Source organism: Diabrotica virgifera, chromosome 10 (genome assembly GCF_917563875.1).
Source record: "Diabrotica virgifera virgifera chromosome 10, PGI_DIABVI_V3a".
NCBI lineage: Eukaryota > Metazoa > Arthropoda > Insecta > Coleoptera > Chrysomelidae > Diabrotica > Diabrotica virgifera.
In genome coordinates this window covers 22,634,098-22,657,326 of record NC_065452.1, presented here as the reverse complement: position 1 = coordinate 22,657,326, position 23,229 = coordinate 22,634,098, and the positions used below count along the sequence as shown (strand labels likewise).

At 34.4% G+C, this 23,229-nt stretch overlaps 1 protein-coding gene across 1 annotated transcript in view; it reads left to right on the top strand.

The window, feature by feature from the left end:
- The window catches only part of LOC114329190 (sodium channel protein para), a 285,131-nt gene that overhangs the window by 206,409 nt on the left and 55,493 nt on the right, over nucleotides 1-23,229 (top strand). The window contains exons 15-16 of the mRNA XM_028278218.2: nucleotides 18,025-18,305; nucleotides 22,407-22,580. Of these exons, the coding sequence (XP_028134019.1) occupies nucleotides 18,025-18,305; nucleotides 22,407-22,580 (455 nt within the window). The remainder of the gene's footprint in view (nucleotides 1-18,024; nucleotides 18,306-22,406; nucleotides 22,581-23,229) is intronic.

Below are 23,229 nucleotides of genomic sequence, written 5' to 3'. Positions count from 1 at the left end.
TTCGTGACGGAACATTGAGTAAATTGCGAAAAAACCTAAAAATTTCTTCTTTTTTCCGCTTTTTTGCTTAAATCTTGAAAACTATTAACTTTTAGTAAATGGTCTGTTATCAGAAATTGAAGTACATAAATTATCTACAAATATCACTACATATTTACTTTTCTTTTAGACAAACCTTTCGGTCCAAAGTGCAAGTTGAAAATTGCCAATTTTTAACGGTCTCTGCAAAACCCACTTTTTACATTTCAAAACTTTATTTTTTATTAGAATGCTGTGATTTGATAAATTTCTCCTAGTTTTCTGCACAAATAATTAAAAAGAAAAAAAGGTCGAAATTGTACAAATTCAGTATCACAAAAGATAGGATTCTAACAAAATAAAACTTAAAATATCGTGATTATTAATATTATAAATTAAAATACAAAACGAATTAAAATACAAAATGTATAATACAAAATTATTTGAGCCGTTGTCTTTTAGAAGGGCCTGGCTGTGGTTCACCGGTGACGATGGGTCCCGATACATATTCTGCTTGTTCTGGAAAATGTCTGGTGGTGTCAGTTCTAAAGGAGAGATGAGGATTGCAAAATATATTATGAGATTAAACATACCTTCCGCATTGTGCTGAGGTTCTTCGATGGTATCGGGTCCTGGCTCAGGGTCTGATTGCTCCATTGTCAGCGTCAGGGGGTCGTTCTCCTGGAAAATAAAAGAGGTAGTGAGATACTGACTTGTGATCATATATCAAGGAGAGATGAATGATTACGAAATAACTTGTGAGATTCTACATACCTCTGTCTCTTTCTTCAGTCTGTTCTACGGCTATATCAGAGCTATCTTCCGGAAGCTCAACGTTGTCACACAGTCCTTCGCATGATGTGCAAATTGGGGAAAAATGGAGGCCCGCCTTCCTGCATCCACAATTGTGTTCGCAGCCCTTTTTACATTTACAAGAAATATACCGTAGTAGTGAGTTTGGTGCAGGGTCCAAAGTGGTTGGCACTGGCACGAGACCACTAGTAGTTTTTTCCAACCCCACTCACTTGTATCTTTTTGATGCTCGTCTGGTTTGGCTTGATATAAAGATAACCATTGCTGCACCTGATAAACTCTAAGTGAGTGTTCTCGTGCAGTAGATTCAGTAGGGGGTAATGAGGCAATGTTGGTCTTATTTTGTATGATGAAGATAACGTGTGATCCAAAATTATTGTCACCATAGGTGGCTCTGAACGACAGAGATAGCTATACAGTGCATGTCTATTCTTAATTCAGATATACTTTCCAGTTTACGTCAACTTTGCAGTGTACGTCAACTAAACAAGAACAGTTAGGTTATGTAGAGATGTTCGTGGTGGACATATATAGCATCTTGTTTGATTTTATTTAGTATTGTTACTTATAATTTTGTTAACTATTTTTATTTTTGATTAAAGTTCTGTGTTAAAGGTTTTGACTGATTTTTTATGTTTTATAATGTTAATCAAAATTAATTGATAAACCAGTGATACAAATTCAGATTAAAACAAGACATACGTAATGTTTTGCACGGCTAGCTTTGATCCCAATAATTGTGGATCGCTCGTTACGTATTGTCTGTATCTCAAATCGTTCACACTGGTCTCTTTTTTCTTCCATATAGAGCCATGAGAAACATGTTTCCTGCTGAGGCAACCTCATTCTAATGTGCATTAGGGTCTTTAAAAGCCTCAATGGTTGGTTGCAAATCTGTGTTCTTCTGCAGAACTTTAAGAAATTTCAGTTTCCCCTGATTAAACAATGCAGAAGTAGTATCACAACCACTCATAGCATGTAGTAATAAGATATGGTCCATTAGGATTTTTTTAGCAGCCAGATGAGGGTTGTAGAAGCTTTGCAAAACCTTTCCTTTTCCTGGTTTCAGGAAAAATACATTTTTTGTGATAGGACTACACAGGCCAATCAAAATGACCAGAAGGTCGAAATCTTTCACCACCACTGTCACATGTTCATTTCACGGTGCCATCTCAAGAGCTGTTTTGATAATTAGGATATCAGCATCCTCCACAGGCTGGAGGGTCAAATGACAGCATTCTAATAAAAAATAAAGTTTTGAAATGTAAAAAGTGGGTTTTGCAGGGACCGTTAAAAATTGGCAATTTTCAACTTGCAGTTTAGACCGAAAGATTAGTCTGAAAAAAAAGTAAAAAGTAATGTTTGAGAGAATTTTAAGTAATTTAATTTCTGTTGACAGACCATTTACTAAAAGTTAATAGTTTTCGAGATTTAAGTAAAAAAGCGGGAAAAAGCAGAAATTGTTCGCTTCTCTCTCGATTTTCTCAATGGCCCGTCACGAAATTTCGTCCGCAAACCTCATATTCGGATTCAGCAGCCTAAAATACAAATATACTGAAAGAAATCAGAACTACCCCAAAACTTTCCCAGTCAAAACACAAATGGATTGAATTAGAAGGAAAAGTGCCAATACCAAAAAATGGGGTGATCTTATGATCACTGAATGTAAGTCTTGACTTACATTTCCGAAAAAGATAATTAATTTTTTGAGCAGGTTAAGGACTGGCCGACGACCAATGAAGAATATGATAGTAATTTGTTTTTTTTTTTAAGTTCAAAGTCGTAAGCTGTACTTTAGGTCTTGTTTGTAAAGATAAACATATTTTTATACATGAATTAATAATTATTACCTGTACCTTCAGCAGCAGCATTATTTCGTGTTTTATTTATTTAATTTATAAAGGAAACAAGTCCCAGCCCTTAAAACCGTTATTTTGGTCTTACGCCCGGTTTCATAATTCATAATCAACTTAAAGTGAACATTAACTAAAGTTCACTTTAAAGTTGACATTTACCCATATGAATTGCATTGATAAAGGTACCAACTTAAAGTTTAAAGTCCACTTTAACTGATTATGAAACCGGGCGTTAATAGTTTTCAAAGCCGCTGTATCACAAGTCACTCTTCCAGTTTCTTTCTACATTTCATACGTAGAACAAAATTTGATAGGTTTTCAAGTTTTTTAACTCATTAGTTTTTTTTGAGTTTTCTCAAAGCTACTATGTTGACTTATACCCTTTATACGATAAGTCCTCAGTTATTGAGATGACTGTCTAAAACTATGGACAGTCACCACAAGAGTAAACTGTACGTTTATATACACTATGACAAATTGAACACTGACTACAAGTACAACAGAGCAGTAGCATGGGAGAGGTCAATGGATGAAATATAAAATTATGAAAATATGTTAGTTGCTGGATGTAGATCTAGCTCCCACGCTCAAACCTGACAACAATAAACTGGGGTGTTAATTTGGAGGCAAATATATTAGACGCAGGGTGTGAATGCAAGAACTAGACTAAAACTAGACTTACTTGAGGGTGGTCGGTTGCCTTCTCTAAGGTTTCCTACCAAGAACTATCAATATTATAGAAAAGAGAAATTGAAATATGTAATGGAAATACTTAGAAATGAAAATTAAATAAGCAAGCTACAGAATTGATAAATGCCAAAGCGTTACTCAAAACCAACTGACAAACAGTCAAAGCTGTGTCAGTTGGTGAGCTTCAATTTCATTTTCTATAGTATTGGTAGTGCTAAGTAGGGGTCCTTTGGGGTAGGCTAACTCTCAAGTTAGTCTAGTTTTAGTCTAGTGATGCGAATTGTGTGTAGTCAAGTAGATTTTTTTAGTCTAGTTCGTATATCTACACTTTGTGTCCATTATATTTGCCTCCAAACTAACACATTACTTTATTATTGACAGGTTTGAGTATAGGAGCTGGATTATGCAGTCTACATCCAGAAATTAACATATTTTCATAATACTACTGGTCGGTTGTACTTGTTGTCAATATTCAGTTTGTTATAGAGCAGAGATTCTCTATCTGTGGTACATGTACCACTGGTGGTACATATAATTATTGGCGGTGGTACACAAAACACAGAAAAAATAGTAGTACTTAGTAAGTATTGATAATACAATTTAAAAATATAGGTGTTACCAAAAATAATAAAAATAACTGTAGGTGGTACATCGCTCAAAAAGGTTGAGAACCGCTGGTATAGAATATTTAAATATGCATTTTACTTTTGCGGTGACAAAAATTTTACAAAGTCATCTCAGTTGTCATATGTCAGATATCTTTTTGAACATTTCCGTTAAACTCGAATGGCCAGGAACCATTTTATCTGCCATTGCCCATAATGTAGCCTCCAGAATAATTATTTTAAACCAAAAATGAATAACCATTTTTAATTTCGTTGCAAGACGAAACTACAGCCGCATCATTATTCCAACTTTTTCGTGTTGCAACGAAATTAAAAATGGTTATTCATTTTTGTTTTACATGTTTACTCCGATTGGAGTACGAAGGGAACCATTCTCGTTGGAACTTTACCGCGCTGAGCAGATGGGACGTGAATTATAAATTGTAAAATTCCCTCATCTTCCTTAGTCTCAGCATCCGTTATGGCTTGCAAATTGTAGAAGCCTCGGAGGTGTTACCAGAGAAGGTTCCCATTGTTTTCAATCTGGTAGGATGTTGAGTAACATTTTTGGATGTTGTTTTATGTGCTATTAGAGTGAAAACTTGTCCCTTTATCTGGTGTCTGTTATTTATATGTGAATGGACGTCCTGGACGTGCTGGATAGCCTGCTGTTTTTTGGCGAAGTACCCCTGAAGATGCCACGAGAGGGAAAGTTCTTGGGCAAGATTTAATAAAGAACTGCGCTAAATGTCTGAATTTTATCTGTAAATCTCGTATGTTAGAGCGTTCAACCATAACTTATTTATATTTTGTATAGTTTATAAGCCAAATTATAAAAACAAAGGTTTATAGGATTTTTATCTTGTTATATTTCATTCCGAGATTTAGCCCATTTTTGACTGGACTATTGTTGTTAGTTCTAGTGTGTTCAAGTCCCCTGTCAGGAACCTTGAAACATTATGATTTTGAGTAAGGAAAATGGTAACATTTGTTGTGTCCGTTTGCTTCGCATATGCAATAGATCCATGTATTTTTTATCTTCCATTTAGTACACACTAGTACCTCCTTCAAGTATATAATTAGGAGGCCAACATTTCAGTTAGTATCATCGACCGTGGGCGACGCATAAAGTAAATGTCCTTTAAACAGTTACGTTATCTTATTTTACTATTTTGTCTGTCGTGGTATGGCAAAACTGGATATGTCCGATTTTTTGCCAAAATGACATTATTTGCTTGATATGTCTATGGTGAAGTTAACCGTTAAAAACGAGAATGTAATGTGAGTTCCACACTCTCACCGAAGTCGATCGAGGTTCAACAAGTACGAGAGTGTAGACGGACACCTTGTGCAACTTTGCCTCACTTCGTTCTACTTCCATTCTTTGTCGGTCTGGCGCGTCCGAGTCAAAGGGATCTTTGTCGGTATCGCACCGCTTGAATGTGTTCCTCGCGAAGTAGAACGACTGTGTAGAGAGGTACTTCGGACTTCGGTAAACTTTGGCGAAGTAACTTCGCCGAGAGTGTGGAGCCAGCATTATACTGTAGTGGCAAGCAAACTTGATAACTTGATATGTTATTTAGTAACATTTCTTCGTGTTGGTAGAGTTTGGTATGTCTATGATGAAGGTAAAACCCTTAAAAATGAGAATGACAATATATGATATGTCCGCTGTGGTACTTATTCTACGTTGAAATCCATCGCGCGGTCAACGTAGACTCACTGATTGCCCAGCATAGACTGCCAAACCGCATGACTTGTTTTCAAGCCGCGTGCACGTGGCGGCCTAGCAGAAACTGGCGTGCCTTCAGAAACTGGCGCCGCTTGAAATTATGCAAATGTGCATCGAGCCCTATTATGACACGTGCGGTCGCCAAAATCGCAATATTAATATGATCCTTATGTTCAGTTATGTTTCAAGTCAGAAAAATAATTTAACGATCGACCAAAAGTTTCTTATCCCTAAACACACTCATCTTGAATATGACTCTAACCATTCTAGAATATTGAAGGAGCGAAGAAACCACAAATATCTCAATTATCGTGCCCAGGGAGTAGTACTAGCACAGTATATAGAGGTTCCACAGTAAAACCACTCCTCTGTCGGCGCTTTGATCTCAAGAAGTAATACCGGCAGTGCGCAATTGGTAATTCACCAGTGGTGGATGCGGGTTTTCCCTGTTAAAATCCGTACGTTTCTATGTGACGAGCAATGCGAGAGTGGGGCAAAAGCGACTACGAACATTGCGCGGTCGCCATGCGCGACTACAGATTTTACGTCCAATTTTTCGGAGAGTGGTTCTACTGTCCCTCTTTATACTGTGGTACTAGTTTATCAAAACTGTTAGATGGAAAAAACCATTCGCTGTGGATGAAATGGACCAGCAATAATTTTATAAATTTTCAAACTTACTGAAATCCCAACTAATAAAAAGAACCTCTGATGTTGAAGGCGAAAAAATTAATTGGCTAAAACTTAAACATATTATGCTCAGCCTTTTGGGAAATTCCTGTTTAAGTGCACTTTGGACATCAGCGAGCCTATTAGTACCCTTTCAGACTAAGACATGGTGTCTGACATCGGCGTCCGCCACCGTGCAACAAAGCATTGTTTTAAATGAACGACTACAGACGAGCCACTTTTGAGTGTCTGGTCGATTTTATTGGCTCATGCTTTGCTGCAATTGAACACCGGTGGCGGACACCAATGTCAGACACCAGTGTCTTGGTCTGAAAGGGTACTAAGAGTGATGAACTCTCGTAGATTAAATATATTCATAGGCAGATATTCGTCCGCAACACGAGAGCTGGCATATCATGGACCATTGCCAATTAACCCCCTCAAGATAGACTGGAAATTATATACATAATAGAGAAGTCGCTGAAATTTTGGGGTCGCTGATCACGAATATCATGACGACGATGATCTAGGCACCTAGAGCCCAGTACGGGCCTTGTCTCCTAGAGCTTATAGAATTTTGATACAGAAGCAGTACAAACTTGTTAATCTGTGGTTTTTGAAGATCGCTCAACCGAATATCATATCGACGATGGCCTTCGATACAGCTGGTGCCCAAGACGAACTTATTTTGTATCGAATTTCCATAAAACTCCAAGAGACGGGTCTCCTCCTGGGCTCCACGCTGATAGTACTAAACTAAGTGTTTAGTGCTTTCAACGTAAAAATGAAAATAGAAGTAAATGAGGTTAGATTGAGGATCTATCATGTTGATTTTACTATAAGAAGTGGTTAGTGCCCACTGTTATACTTTAATAACAAAGTACTTCCCAAAAATTCATAAAAAAAACGTGATTATAAAATCTTCAGATGGTTAAATAAAGGGTGGCCGAATGACAACGAAATAGGGGCATTATCAGGAACTATAACATTTGTGAAAAACCCAGCGACGGGTCAATTTTTGATTAAAATGGCACATTTTTTTCTGTACTTTAGATTATTTTACTTCCACTCCCAAGCCAGGGTAAGATTCACCCCAACATTTTTTAACAGGCAATGGGGCCAGATAAATATCGTTTTAAAGCCCTTGCAATTCCCTGTATATTACTCTTTAATTTTTAAAATCGGTCCAATACCTACTTGATTTTATTTATTTCAAAATACTTTTAAACTTTAAATTCTATTTACCTGCTTAATTAGTTGATTTAGTACGCCAATGGTTTAGATTTTAATTTCTTTCGTCGCACAGCTTTTGTTTTTTGTGTCACGTTTGTCACACTAAGTAAATGGTTTGATATAAATACATAAATAACGTGAAATTAGAGGATTCTCTTGTGAATATCAGTTGTAAGAATTAATTTGTGGTCTTTGAAAGTTTATTCCCATGGGTTATTCCATTCCGGAGAGGGTAGATATCGTTTCCTTGTATTTTATGAACAATAAATGTGCAAATATGACAACTCAGCAATTTAACGAACGACATCAAGATAAACACGACAGTAAGAAGTATTAAGAAAACAGTTGATTATAAAAATGCCACAAGGAAATAGCTTCAGAACAACAGTAAGAAGTATGTTTTGGAGATAGCAAAAATCTTTCATTTCACTGTGAAAAGAGAATTTTATAAAGTTATTCTGTCACAGGCGTCTGAAGGTGGGAAACTACCTTAATGTAATGTACATTTATACGTATATATCGACAATTTTCACCTCTACTAGTTTCATCACTTTTTATATTTCTCAACTTATTATGTTTTCCATATTTTGCGTTATCTTGCCGGTTATTAGCGCGCTCATCACTGTATGTTGATAGACACTTACCAAACAACGTAGTCAGAAAATATAACTTATTTTATTATTGAGTCGATTTTTTTGCTCGCAAGCAGAGCTGGGCCAGGTACTGATAAATTGTACTCGGCTACTGAGTACCTAGTACTTTTCATATTTGAGGAACCAGTACAGAGTACTGAGTACATTGCTCAAGAAAAGTACCCAGAGTACAATACTCAAGTACAATTACCCGAATTTGTTGGGTACTTATTTCGTGTACCTACATTTGAATATAGAACCCGAAAAAAGGTAAGAAGGTAATAATTATCTCTGCATCTATAAACATATTTATTTATGAGTCATGAAAACATAAAATAACGCACAATTCCAACTAAATTTAAAAAATAAGAATTTTAAAAATTTATCATCGATTAATATTCACAATCAGTATAACCCCACTCACAGTCCCTGATTAATTTTATTGGCTTTTAAGATAACTAATTTTTCAAAGATTTCATCAGCAAAAATTACTCCGAGAATGTAGGTACTCAAATAATAAACGCGGGTACCGGGTATTTTAGCACATATGCTACGGGTACGAGCACCGAATGCTTTATTGAAAATGTACTCAGGTACTGGGTACTGAGTACCCAAAATGTACTTAGAGTACAAAATTCGGGTACTTGTACCCGGGTATTGCCCAGCTCTGCTCGCAAGTGTAGTTTTTTTCTTCGATGAATGCACTTTTTGATAAATAAAAGTGTAAATGGTCACAATTGCCGGTATTGATCTTATTAAGACCCCGAGGTGCATACAGATCCACCGCAAAACCCAAATTATGAGCTGGTATTTTTGGTAATCGACTGGTGGGGACATTTTTTTAACTGGAAATTTGACTGATATGCTCCTAAATAGTATGCTTTACTGCAGAGATCAATATTTAAATCAAAATTTTACACGGAATTGGATTGGGAGGAAGGCAGCAGCGAATGACCTCCTTGATCACCGGATTTTTCTTTCCTGAGTTTTTTGGGATAGGTACCTAAAAATTTAAATCTATAGACTAACATCCGTATCTTTAGAAGAGTTACGTCAATTAATGCCTACGACTCACTCCTCGTAGATAAAACCCCTTCGGAAAATCGATGGCAAGACACTGTGGGACAGAGCTAGAAATGCAGATATATGACGAAGATGCAAGGTGGATAACATTAATGGTAACTGGGTAAGAAACAGAAGAATATAATGGAATGATCACATAAGCCGCACGACAACAAATAGGGTAGTAAGGACAGCGAGAGACGGTTCCCCAATAGGAAGACGATCAGTGGGTAGACCACGAACACGATGGAACCATAACTTACTAGAGGCACATTCAAAAAACAGACAGTCATGTCTATACAAAAAGAAGAAGAGAAGAAGAGGACTAACTCCTCAAATGTTTCTGAATATTGAAAAGTTTCAGACAAGAGTTTATCATTGTATGGATAACGGAGGTCATCAGTTTTACAATTTGGTCCACTAAAAGATAAGTAACCAGCTAAAAATATTGATTTTAAATTGTTTTTTTTTACTGCTTTAAAGACGAGTGTATAGGGAATTACAAGAAATTTCAAACGATATCTTATTTGGCCCCTATTGCCATTAAAAAATGTTGGGGTAATTCTTACCTTGGCTTACGGTCAAAGTAAAATAATCAAAAGTTTTTGCCTCTGTTTCGGTTTTGGTCATGCTACCCTGTATATAATCATAACAAAAGAACAATTGGAATTTCCCCAAGTCTAATTAAAAAAAAACTACCATTATAATAACAAAGTACAAAAAACTCGAAGAAGTACCACTAAGTTTTTTTATTAAAAAGATCAATAAAATTGGACTCGTTTCGGCTCAGCAAGAGCCATCATCAGCATATAAGTACAGGAACACAAAACATCAAGAACTCACCCGAACAGTAGGGAGGAAGAATCAACTAGTTTAAAAGACAAAAATATTACTGCACAACATTCTTAGGTTTTGCTGTTTTTTCCAAACTTTTTTATTTTTATTTTATTAGAACGAAAACATGCATTGTTTCGGAAAAATTCAAACAAGCTTATATTTTTCTAAAACTTTTTTTGTTAGTTTATATACATGTTAAAGTAAAAAGTTCTACTCGCAGATTTGGCCGCTAATTGTTTATTAATTGTTTAAACAATAACAATTGTTTTGTATAAATAATTTTAAAAATATCGTTAAATTCATCATTCTACTTTGATCAAATATGTCTTTATTTTGTTTTTAATTATGCTGAATCCCATGATGGCATTGCAATTTGAAAATTCCTATACAGAAGCTCTTATACAGTATGTCTGCGTAGCTAGGAACCACATGGAAAACTTTTTTATTATTAATTTTACGAAAAAATGTTATTCTTCATAAAATGCTCTGGATAGTCAAAAATCTAAAACTCAACCATCAGATATCAAATTTTATCAATTTTATACGAGTTATGTCAAAAATATGAATTTCGTTAGAGAGTAAAGTACCTTTATATTCCAGATTATCAAAAAATGATATGAAAAGTTGTTTGAAATTAAAAACTATGTTTAAATATACAATTACATCATTCTAATTGAAAAAAAAAATTCTATTTTTTCTCAAATTGCGGATACTCATCATCATTTTATTACAATTATGATAACTATTTTATTATCACTTTTACGAAAAAACTTATTCTTCATAAAATGCTCTCCCTGGTCTAAAATCTAAGATACAGCCATCAGATATTAAACTTTTTTAATTTTATACGAAGTATGAATTTTTTTTAAGAGTTAAGTGCCTTTATTATTCACAATATTTTAATTAGAAGGATGTAATTGAACACTAAAACAAATTTTTTAATTCCAAACAACTTTTCTTAATAACAATTTTCGATATTGTGAAATTTAAAGGTACTTTACTCTTGAGTCAAATTCATATTTTTTGACATACCTCGTATAAAATTAATTAAATTTGATATTTGATGATTTCCTTTTAGATTATATATGATGCAGAGTATTTTATAAAGAATAACTTTTTTTCGTAAAACTGATAATAAAAAAGTTATCAATAAGTTCCAAGTTACGCAGACATACTGTATAAGAGCTAAAAAAAATATTTTTGCTGAACATTTATTATTGATGAAGCTTATTATTAAATGTATTTTAGGTAAGTTTTACAGAAAAAAGTTTTAATCACTTTGTATAAACATTTTTTTAGCTGGCAATTTTCGGTTTTTGTATTACATTTTTGTTATCTTTCTTAATTTTCTCAAAAAGAAATAGTTTATTTCATCTCTAAAGTAAAATAATTCAGTGAATTTTAAATATTATATCCTAAGCTTTAAAAAATCGCTTACAAAACTGTAACATATCTATTCAAACTTGAGTAATACCGTCTTAAAGTGGTGGTAATTCTATAAAACTACGAAGATTTCAAAAATTACATTTTTTATCATATCATATCAGTTGAATTAAATTTTTGAGATTTTTTTTAATGAAACATAATTTAGTAAGACACTTAAAAGGCAAGTTGTGCAAAATTGAGAGTTTAATAAGAAAAATTGTATTAGGTACAAATTTTTAAATCATTTTTAAACAAAATTCATGTACGGCTCAATTTCCGCTCACACCGTACTTATGCCCATACATTTTATTTCTTTCTATTATAACCATAAGATAGCTTAATTATTCTTCTTTCATGTTCAATTTTTAAAATTTTATTTGATCCATTAGTTAAAGAATTACATTAAAATAACTCAACCGTGCACTTCGCCGTACTCTAGTTTACAGTGCACCAATGTTTGTGAGAAGGGTGACTTTAGCGTTATAAATAAAAAATTATAGAAGATGCAGATTTAATTTTAGAAAATTCTTTATATAAGGTTTTTTTTGTAAAATTTTCTGAATTTTTCAATGGTCAATTCAGTTTTTTTCTAAAATTTATATTTTCTGAGTTATTTAAAAAAAAAACAGCGAATTTCGCAGTTCATTTGTTTAATAAAAAATGAAGCACCCACTTCTCGAGTAAAACTTTTTGATATGTTGTTTATTAAACATTCCTTAATGAAATTACAAAAAGTTCTATCTTGTTTGATTTTTTCCGAAGTGAAAATCTGTATGCACTCCCCTATACAGGGTGAGGCAGATAACTGGCCTATTAGAAATATCTCGAGAACTAAAAGCAACAGAATCATGAAAATTGGAATACAGGGGTTTTGAAGGATAATCTATTAAATGAAAATATTTTCATCTCTTTGAAACTTCCGGTTATACCGAAGTTGCTTATAACTTCGTTTTTTTAAATGGGACACCCTATATATTTTTACATTTTTGGATTCTATTCGATGTCTTCTTTCTTAAAGTATGAGGATTTGTAATGTTATACAGGGTATTTTAAAACATAATTACGTTTTTTTATTAATTTCGTAGCAATATTCACACCCTGTAGAATTGTAGTAGTTTGACAACTAAAACTCTACTTACGTTCAAATGATTTTTAATATAGTCTACTATTGTTAAGAATCGTTAGAATAGCTGAATTTTTAATTTTAGTATACAGGGTTGGTCGAAACTCGGAATGAGTATTTTCTGAGTTTTCTTAAATGGAACACCCTGTATTTTAGTGTTGTAATGAAATGATATTTTATGGTACTTTTTTATTTCTTAAGCATTCCCTATACCTAACTGCTGTAATTAGTGCTTAATTGTTAGTCGCACCAACAATCTTAACTACGTAGGTATTTTGATAGCTAAACCAATATTGGTAATTATAAGGATCAGTCTGGATTAATATGTATTTATTTCTGAAAAATTATTTGTTATTGAATATTTTCACGGCCAACCTAATAAAATTTTACGTATTTTTTGTTGCAATTAATGTTTAGCTTGAATCACCAATAACTCACAAATTAAAGCAGTTAGGTATAGGGAATACTTATAAAATAAAAAAGTACTATGAAATATCATTTCATTCCAATACTAAAATACAGGGTGTTCTATTTAAGAAAACTCAGAAAATATTCATTCCGAGTTTCGACCAACCCTGTACACTAAAATTTCAAAATTAGCTATACTAATGATTCTTAACAATAATAGACTATATTAAAAATCACTTGAACGTAAGCAGAGTTTTTAATGTCAAACTATTACAATTCTACAGGGTGTGTAATATTACTTACAGGGTGTGTAATATTACTGTATTTATAATACCTGTATAATATTACAAAACTTCACCTTTTAAGAAAGAAGATATTGAGGAGAATCCAAAAATGAAAAAATATACAGGGTGTCTCATTTAAAAAACCAAGTTATAAGCAACTTCCGGTTTAACCGGAAGTTGCAAAGAGATGAAAATATTTTCAATAATTAGATCATCCCTCAAAACCCCTTTATTCAAATTTTCATGATTCTGTTGCCTTTAGTTCTCGAGATATTTCTAATAGGCCAGTTATCTGCCTCACCTTATATAATACAATGTTACAATCGCTTAACAGCAAAACCTAAGGCAAGCCGCGCACCAACGAAACATGACCCAAAAAACATGAAACATGAAACGTAAAACACGTTTCGTGAAAATTAAACACGGCTAAACAAATCTTGAAGTACGCCTACCAATGAAACGAGTGTGATTCATGCTCATAGCACATTTTTATTTTCGGAAAATTTCATAAATGGCCGGACGTCTATTTGTTTAGCAGTGTTTTATTTCCATGAAACATGATTTACGTTTCATGTTTCTTTGATGTGCGGCTTGCCTAAGAACGTTGTGCAGTAATATTTGTCTTTTAAACTAGTTGATTCTTCCTCCTTCCTGTTCTGGTCAGTTCTTGATGTTTGTGTTTCTGTACTTATATGCTGGTAATGGCTCTTGATGAGCCGAAACGCGTCCAATTTTATTGATCTTTTTAATAAAAAAACTTTGTGGTACTTCTTCGAGTTTTTTGTACTTTGTTACCTCGAGACCACATTTGTGAAATATGGATACTTCTCTTCATACCATTATAATACATTTAATAGAATAAGATAACGTAATATATTCACCTTGTATAAGAATAAAAGTTTTGGGTGAGCTAAATGAACGATTGATTTGCCAACGGTCTTCATATTCTCATTATTTTGAGCTAAATTGTAATTGTAGCATGTTGGTCGTGAAAACCACTCTCTAGATTTGTGAAGTGCTTCATATGTGTTCTTAACCGAACAGCAGAGACTAAAGCAATTTTCGATGGTGTTAAAAATCATTCTGCAGTAATGCACACCATGGCAAATTTAAAGAAACAGAGTTAAATTCGATTTTTTTTCTAGAAAAAAATTTCAGCAGAATCAAAACAATTTTTTATTAAGAAAAAAATAGTAGCATCTACTATAATGACTACTAGCGGGGACTACAGCATAAAAAACCAGATTTTATAAAGTATTCTTGAAGATTTAAACAATATATACCTAATAATATCAGACGAGAAATTAGAACCCAATAAATTATTTGTGCTGGTAGGTATGTTACATTATTACCTTCTTCTTCTTCTTCTAGTGCCGACTCCACTAATGAAGGTTGGCTATAACCATTGCAAATTCGTCTCGATCTTGCGGTATCTGATTTGCAGGTTGAGTCTTTGGTTACTCAGAAATTTCCTCATCTTCAAAAAGGCTGCTCTTAATTGCTCTATTCTTGATCGAGTGTCTGATTTTGAATTTAGATCTTCGGTGATCCAGACTCCTAAGTACTTTATTTTGTCCACTTGTTCGATAACTTCATTTTTTAATGGATGCTTGTTACGACTTTACCCCTCTTACTGATCACCATGGTTTTTGTTTTCTTTTTGTTTATTGTTAAACCAAACTGTTCCCCAGTATCACAAATTGTCTTTAGTAGCGTCTGCATGTCTTTCTCACTTTCAGCGATGATGACTGTATGGTCGGCATAATGAATGTTGTTTATGTTTTCACCATTTATCTTGATGCCTTTTGTGCTGTTTTCAAGTGCTTGTGTAAATAACTCTTCGGAGTATATTATATGTATTAAATAGTAATGGTGAAAGTACACAGCCCTGTCTTGCTCCTCTACTTATCTGTTGCGCATCCATGCTATTTCCATCTAATGTTACAATGGCCTGTTGGTTCCAATAGAGAAATTTTTACTATAATATCATTTTTGTCGAATACTTTTCGCTTTAGACATTCCATTAGATTATTATCATCGTCATTAACAGCTATTCCATCCTTCGTCGAATGTAACCCTCTCTTAGGTGTGTCCATTTATTTCTGTTCGTTGTTTTTTGCATCTATTCGCAACTAGCCATTCACTTGATGTTCATCTGGTTTGAGGTCTGTCTTTTCTTTTCTTGTTTCATGGAGATCTTCAACACCAAGATCTCCATTCAACAATTTGCTTTGTCATGCGAAACTCATGACCTAGGTATTTATAGGCCATTATCTGGTCTATGGTTACCAGACTCATGAGCTGAAGAGAAGAATCGGTCTTGGGTGGGCAGCATTTGGAAAACTGAGAGAAACTTTTAAAAGTGAGTTACCCACATGTCTAAAGAGAAAGGTATTCGATCAGTGCGTCCTCCCAGTCTTGACGTACGGATCAGAAACACTTACCTTAACTAAAGCCTCGGCTAGCAAACTAAGAGTCACGCAGAGAAGAATGGAGCGGTCAATGTTAGGAATAACTCTGCGAGACAAAATCAGAAACGAAGAAATCAGGAGAAGAACAAAGGTGACTGACGTCATCGAGAGGATAGCCAGGTTGAAGTGGAGATGGGCAGGACACGTAGCCAGAATGACAGATGGGTGATGGACGAAGAGGTTATTGGAATGGAGGCCAAGAGAAGACAAGAGAAGCGTCGGTCGACCGCCTACAAGATGGACTGACGACTTAAGAAAGGTAAATAAAAAACTGGATGAGGGCGGCGCAGGATAGATGGGGTTGGAAACGAGGGGAGGAGGCCTATGTTCAGCAGTGGACTTTTGAGGCTGGATGATGATGATCTGGTCTATGAATCTTGTTCCTATGCATATATATTATCTGAATACAAGATTTGCCATCATCTGAGTTTTAGATATAGTTATTTTGAATTCTACTTCTAGCGAGGAAAGGTAGGGTTGATTTAAAAGTTCTTTGGCCACATCTATCCTTTCAGCTATTAGTACAATGGCAATGCAAACCTCAAGTGTCTAAGCCTTTCTCTGTATATGTTTATGCCCTTGTCGCTCAGTTTTTCCCTTTTACATATATATTCCAAAAGCGTAGTGAACATTTTCGGAGCTGTGGTGTCGTTCTGACGGATAAGCTGTATAGTGAATTCGGCGTTTTGTCAAGGCTTCCAAGATTTTTTGTTGAGTTATGATGTCAAAGGCCTTTTCATAATCCACAAATATCTAGTATTTTATTTTATGCTATACATTTTTCTATAAGATTTGTTATTACCAATAGGTGATCCTTTGTTCCGTAGCCTTTTCTAAAACCGTTCTGTTCTATGGACTGATAAGATTCCAATTTATTTTCTAATCCTTTCGTAATTATTTTTGTAAATAGTTTATAAATATGAGAAAGTAGACTTGTGAGCCTGTAGTTTCTGAGGTCGGCACCGTCGCCTCTTTTATGAAGTAAGATAATTTCTGCATTATCCCACTAAGTTGATGTTACTGCTTTCTGCAGACAAGGACCTGCCATAATCTTTTTCAGTCACTCTCAAGGCATCTGCCACTATTTCATCGCCTTCGTGGTTCTTATTGTTTTTCGTTTTTGACACTGACCTTCGAACTTCATTTGAGTGTTATGTCCGGTAAAATTTCAGATCCCTGATTAATTATTATTGGTAATGATCCTCTCCAGATACATTGCTCTTCTTTGTATAATGGGCTAAAACAACTTACTATAGTGTTCATAATTTCAATCAGTAAGTATATTCAAAGTAGATCCATAATCAATTTTTGATCTAATTAATTGATTTAATAAATTGTTCAGAATTATCAAAGCCTCAGTATCTATTTGACAATGTTCTTATTAGATTTAATGTTTTAATAATACCAACTGCCGTGGTTGTTTTTTCCAAGTAAGTTGTTTATCAATATCACATAAAAATTTCATAGAGAGGGATAAAAAATTTGATATTGGAATTGTTTGTGAGATTCTTTTTAGAAACTACCATGCCTACTGATTTTTAAAGATGAAGATAATGAAAGTCAACAAAAATCTTAAAAGTTCATTTAAGAAAACAACAACCGATTGATTAATTCAAATATTAAACGAAGTAAAAATTATTAAATAAAGCAAAAATTGTTTGTTACAATCCGGCTAGAAGGACCAATGTTTAAATCGTAGGATGATGCTGGTTAAAAATATATTACTCGAAGGACTGATTGATTAATTCAAATATTAAATGAAGTAAAATTATTAAATAAAGCAAAAGTTGTTTATAGCAATAGATAATGGGAATTTCAAATATATCACCTAAATACATCACATAAACATAATAGTCAGAAAATCATAGCTATATCTATCCAACACAAATAGCAAATGTTAGATATAATTTTTATTTCAGAAAATTTAACTCCGTTGCTTCGAATACGCCGGTGTGTTAATTTTCAAGGTGAAAATATACTAGCCATTCATAACTTAGCGTAGAGATGGTGTAAAGACAAAACCATCTCTATAATCATAAGCTTACTGCAAGTACCAGTTCAACTTAACCACCGGTTAAGAACGGCTAAAGCACTATCCCGTATCGCACAAAACCTCTTTTCCCAAAAAGAGTGTGTCAACTTCTTTTATACTAATCCTTCGTATAGTTTCTGTTTATTATTTCTCAGCCCAAAATGATGATGAAGAAGATGAACCAACAGTGAAAGAACGATTATTAGCCTTTTCTATGCGAGTCATCGATATTTTTTGCGTGTGGGATTGTTGTGGTCCATGGTTGGTGTTTCAGAAGTTTGTAGCTCTGATCGTCTTTGATCCCTTCGTTGAATTATTTATTACTCTCTGCATCGTAGTCAACACCCTCTTCATGGCCTTAGATCATCACGACATGGACCGAAATCTCGAGAAGGCTCTCAAAAGTGGTAACTATGTAAGTAAAACTTTTTTTATATACCATAAATGACATGCCAGCAAAATGTATAAACTATTTATTAAATTTTTAATAATTTCTTAGATCTTGAAGTTATTTAACGTTTGAATTAGTTAGAAGATGGTTATAAAAATTTATTTTATTTATATGTAGATTAAAAACACATTTTAAGAGTACCTATATTAAAAGAGGATTAAATAAGTTCGCAAGCTTATTATTTCTTTATTTATTCGTCTTCTCCAAATATTCTCTGCCGTCTCTATTCCTCCCAGGATCTTTCTGAGTACCTTTTTTTCCCAGTTTTCTACTTTCTATTCTTGCTGCTGGTTCATAATCAACGTTTCGCTGGCATACACAGTGATGAAAGATCGATGGAAAGACAGATGCTGCATATAAAACTTAAAGATCGTAAAAGAAACATTTGGATCAGAGGAGTAACCAAAGTGAAAGAGGTTAAGGAACAGGTGGCAAAACTGAAATGGTGATTTACAGGTCACACCATCCTACAAGCAGATGAAAGATGGAACAAGCAGATGATCTACTGGCGAGTACGGGAACACAAGAGAGGAAGAGGAAAGCCTCAGATGAGATGAAGCGACGACCTCAAAAAGCATGCCAGGTCCAGATGGAGGACCATAGCGCTGGATAGAAAAGTGGAAAAGAGAAGGGGAGGCCAATGTCCCAAGATGGATAGATTAAGGATCGATAAAAGATAGATAGATAGACAATCGTAGTTTAGCTGTTCTTGACCCAGTTTTTGCTTTCAGTATTGAATTTAGTGACCCTGCCACTCTACTCCCTTCATTAATCTTTTGTCTATCTCTTTTTCTTTTGTTTATAGAGTATAGACAGTCTCTGCTCCTTTCATTTTGATATTTTTGCTATTATATTTTATGTCTCCTTTCATTTCCTTATATTGAGTTTTTGTTTGGTTTATTGTTAATCCGTATCTTTTCGCTTCTTCTTCAAATTTCTGGAAAACTTTTTCTAGATGCTTTTTGTTTTCGCTGGTCCTACCACATCATCCACGTACGCTATGCACTGTTCCTCGCTATTGAAAATAGTCCTGTTTGTGCTCATATTTGTTGTTCTTACGATTTGTTCCCATACTAAATTGAATCAATTCGTTGATAGCGCATCACCTTGTTCTAAACCTCTATTTACTGTGAACTGCCTTTAAAAGCTTTCTCCCATTGTTACGTCATATGTCGTATTCCTAAGCGTCATTCTCACTAGTCTTATAGGGTTTAGAATCCTTCGATTTATGGAGTCGTATGCCTCTTGTTGTTGTTAGTTAGCAACAATTAGGACACTAATAGAAAAAGCTAACGAATACCATATAGATCTGCACTTAGCGTTCGTTGACTACGAAAAAGCATTTGACAGCGTGGAAATGTGGGCAATAGAAAAAGCTATAAACAACTGTCGAATAGATTCCAGATACAGAATGCTAATACATAATATATATAAGAAAGCAACAATGACAGTACAATTGGAAGAAACCACAAAACCCATACCAATTAACAGAGGAGTGCGACAGGGAGATGTTATTTCTCCTAAACTATTTACATTAGCACTGGAAGATGTTTTCAAAACAATGGAATGGACAAACATGGGAATAAACATAAATGGAAAGAAACTAAACCACCTAAGATATGCAGACGATGTAGTAGTCATAGCATCAAGTTTTGAAGAACTACAAACCATGCTAACCGAACTAGCAAATGAATCCGAACAAATAGGTCTAAAAATGAATTTTGCCAAAACAAAAACAATGACAAACACACAAGACAATAGAAACGTAATACTAAACGACACCACAATAGAAGCGGTTAATGATTATATATATTTGGGACAGATTATAAAAATAAATAAGGAAAAGCAAACAGCGGAGGTAAAAAGAAGGGTCAGATTAGCCTGGGCAGGATTTGGAAAATTAAAATGGGTCCTAAAGAATAAAAAAATACAACAATACTTAAAAACAAGAGTGTTTGACCAGTGCATACTCCCAATTCTCACATACGCATGCCAAACATGGACCTTGACCAAGGCAAACATGGATAAAATAATATAATAAAGACACAAAGAGCCATGGAGAGAGCAATGTTAGGAGTAAAATTGACAGACAAAAAGCAAAACAACTGGGTCAGAAATAGAACAAAAGTCAAAGACGCAGGTCAACATATAACCAGGCTAAAATGGAGCTTCGCAGGTCATAACGCAAGACAAACGGACAATAGGTGGAATAGCACGATACAACAATGGAGACCATGGATAGGAAAGAGAGCAAGAGGACGACCCCAGATGAGATGGGGAGACGACATTAAAAAGATAGGAGGAACGCACTGGAAACAGAAAGCACTAAACAGAAGCGAATGGAGGAAACTGGGGGAAGCCTATGTTCAGAATTGGACGAATTAAAGGGCAAAAGAAGAAGAAGAAGATGCCTCTTTAAAATACATAAATGTTAAATGGGTTGTTAAATGTATCATGTAAAACAAGGTGATCGGAATTCTAAGAACAACTGGAATTGACGAACAAGACTTGCGAATTATCTCAGAACTATATTGGCACCAAATAGCAACAACTGAAATAGAACACACAACATAAAGATATACAAATCCGAAGAGGAGTGCGATAGAGTTGCGTCTGATCACTGCTATTACTGAATCTGTATCCAGAGTCTATATTTAGAGAACCATTAGACGAAGTCCAAGGTGGAATCAAGGTTAACGGAACCAGCATACACAACATCAGGTACGCCGATGATACCGTCCTACTAGCAAGCAACGCACAAGAACTACAAAATATAATAAATGCGATAGTTTGTCATAGAGAAATGTTTGGTTTACACTTAAACGTTTCCAAAAACTAAAATGTAAGTATTCTCAAAGACACCAATAAACGTACTTTTGTATGCCAAGAGACAAATAATAGAGCAGGTAACGTCCATAAACTATTTGAGAGCAAATGTCAATAGCCTATGAAATCGCCTTTGAAATGTGGACCTATAGAAGAATTATGAGGGTTTCCTGCGTAGATAGAGTTGCGAACAACGAAGTACTGAGAAGAATAGGTAAAGAGAAGGAAGTTGAACTTACAATTAAAGAAAAGAAGCTACAGTATCTCGGACATGTGATGCGGGGCGAGAAGTATGGAATTCTGCGACTCATAATGCAAGGAAAAATAGATGGCAGAAGAAGCATCGGAAGAAGACGAATTTCATGGCTGAAGAACCTGAGAGAATGGTTTGGATGCAGCTCAAAATAACTATTTAGAGCTACTGCCTAAAAAATTGAAATATATATGATGATTGCCAACCTCCGCAACGGAGATGGCACCTGAAGAAGAAGAAGTCAATAGCCAGTGTAACCCAAAAAAAATCCTATCAAGAATCGAACAAGCGAGGAAAACACTCATGAACATGAAAAACTTTTTTTTATCAAAATTAGTCCTTATTCTGGAGCTCAGAATAAGGAATAATTACTGCTAAGGACTAAGGACCTTGCAAGGTTGATGGATCCGCCGTTGGTACATAATCATCTTTAAGTCGTTAATCCATCTCAAGGGTGGTCTTCCCAGGTTTCTTTTATCCGCTCTAGGTCTCCATTTTAAGATTTTTTGGTGCATCTATCGTATTTAGAAAGGAAATACTCAACACTATGAAGGAAATAAAAATTAGCTACTTCGGCCACATACTAAGAAATGAAAAATATGAGTTGATGCGGTTGGTTATACAAGGAAAAGTGGAAAAAAAGAGGACCGAGGAGACGACGCAGGTCCTGGTTGAAAATTTTAAATCAGTGGAGTGGAAAACAACAATAGAACTTTTTAGAACCGCTGCAGATAGAGTAAAATGGGCCATGATGATGGCCAATATCCTTAAAGGATGGGGCACATGAAGAAGAAAATCATCTTTCACTCTATCGATGAGTCCTGTCCGCTTCCTTTTATTTTTAACTACATATTTTATAATGTCCCCTACACTAATTCTTCTGCCAATTTCTTCATTGTTTACCCTATTTATCAACGTTATGCCCAACAATGATCTCTCCAATCTGTGTTGCGTGCTGCTATAAGGATAATTTTTTTTTTTTTTAGTTTTTCACAGCGACCTTCATGATTGAGGCAACAATGAAGCTAATTGCGATGAGCCCAAAATATTATTTTCAAGAAGGGTGGAATATTTTTGACTTCATCATCGTAGCCTTATCATTACTCGAGTTAGGCCTTGAAGGCGTTCAAGGCTTATCCGTATTACGATCGTTTCGATTGGTAAGTAATCAAAAATCAATTAAAATCCTTTATTTTTATATATATTTATTAAAATTCCCTAAAATACCAAGCACAAGTAGTTTTCAATCTGATAACAGATCATCATCAGTGCTGACAAGATGCTGACATGCTAACCAAAAATCAATCAAAATCCAAAAATGTTTTATGTCGACATATTTTAGCAATACCATAAAAAAAATTGACTTCATTGTTTTTGTTAAATATCTAAAGAAAATGTGTTTAAAAATAATTTATGTTACGTTATAATATTCATATTCTTAGCCTTAAGTACTATTTTGCCTGTCTCCAATCAAATAATTGGCTGTAATTAATTGATGATTTTCAATTGAAATTGTTTAAATTTACAATTGAATCCGGCTTGAAGGACCAAAAGATTATGTATAAATTGTTGAATAAAATATATTGGTCGCTAGTAAATCGTAGTAGTAAATATTGATCGATAGCGTAAACAAATAAATTTATAGACGTTCACACGGTTTTTTATTGTTATCTTACACTAACACATATGGTAGCATGCTGGATTTATAAAAACTCAATGCAAAACTTACACGGTTGCCGTCTGGGCAAAATAATACTTATCGCTAAGAAGAATATTAATAGCGTAACATACATTATTTTTAAGCAAATT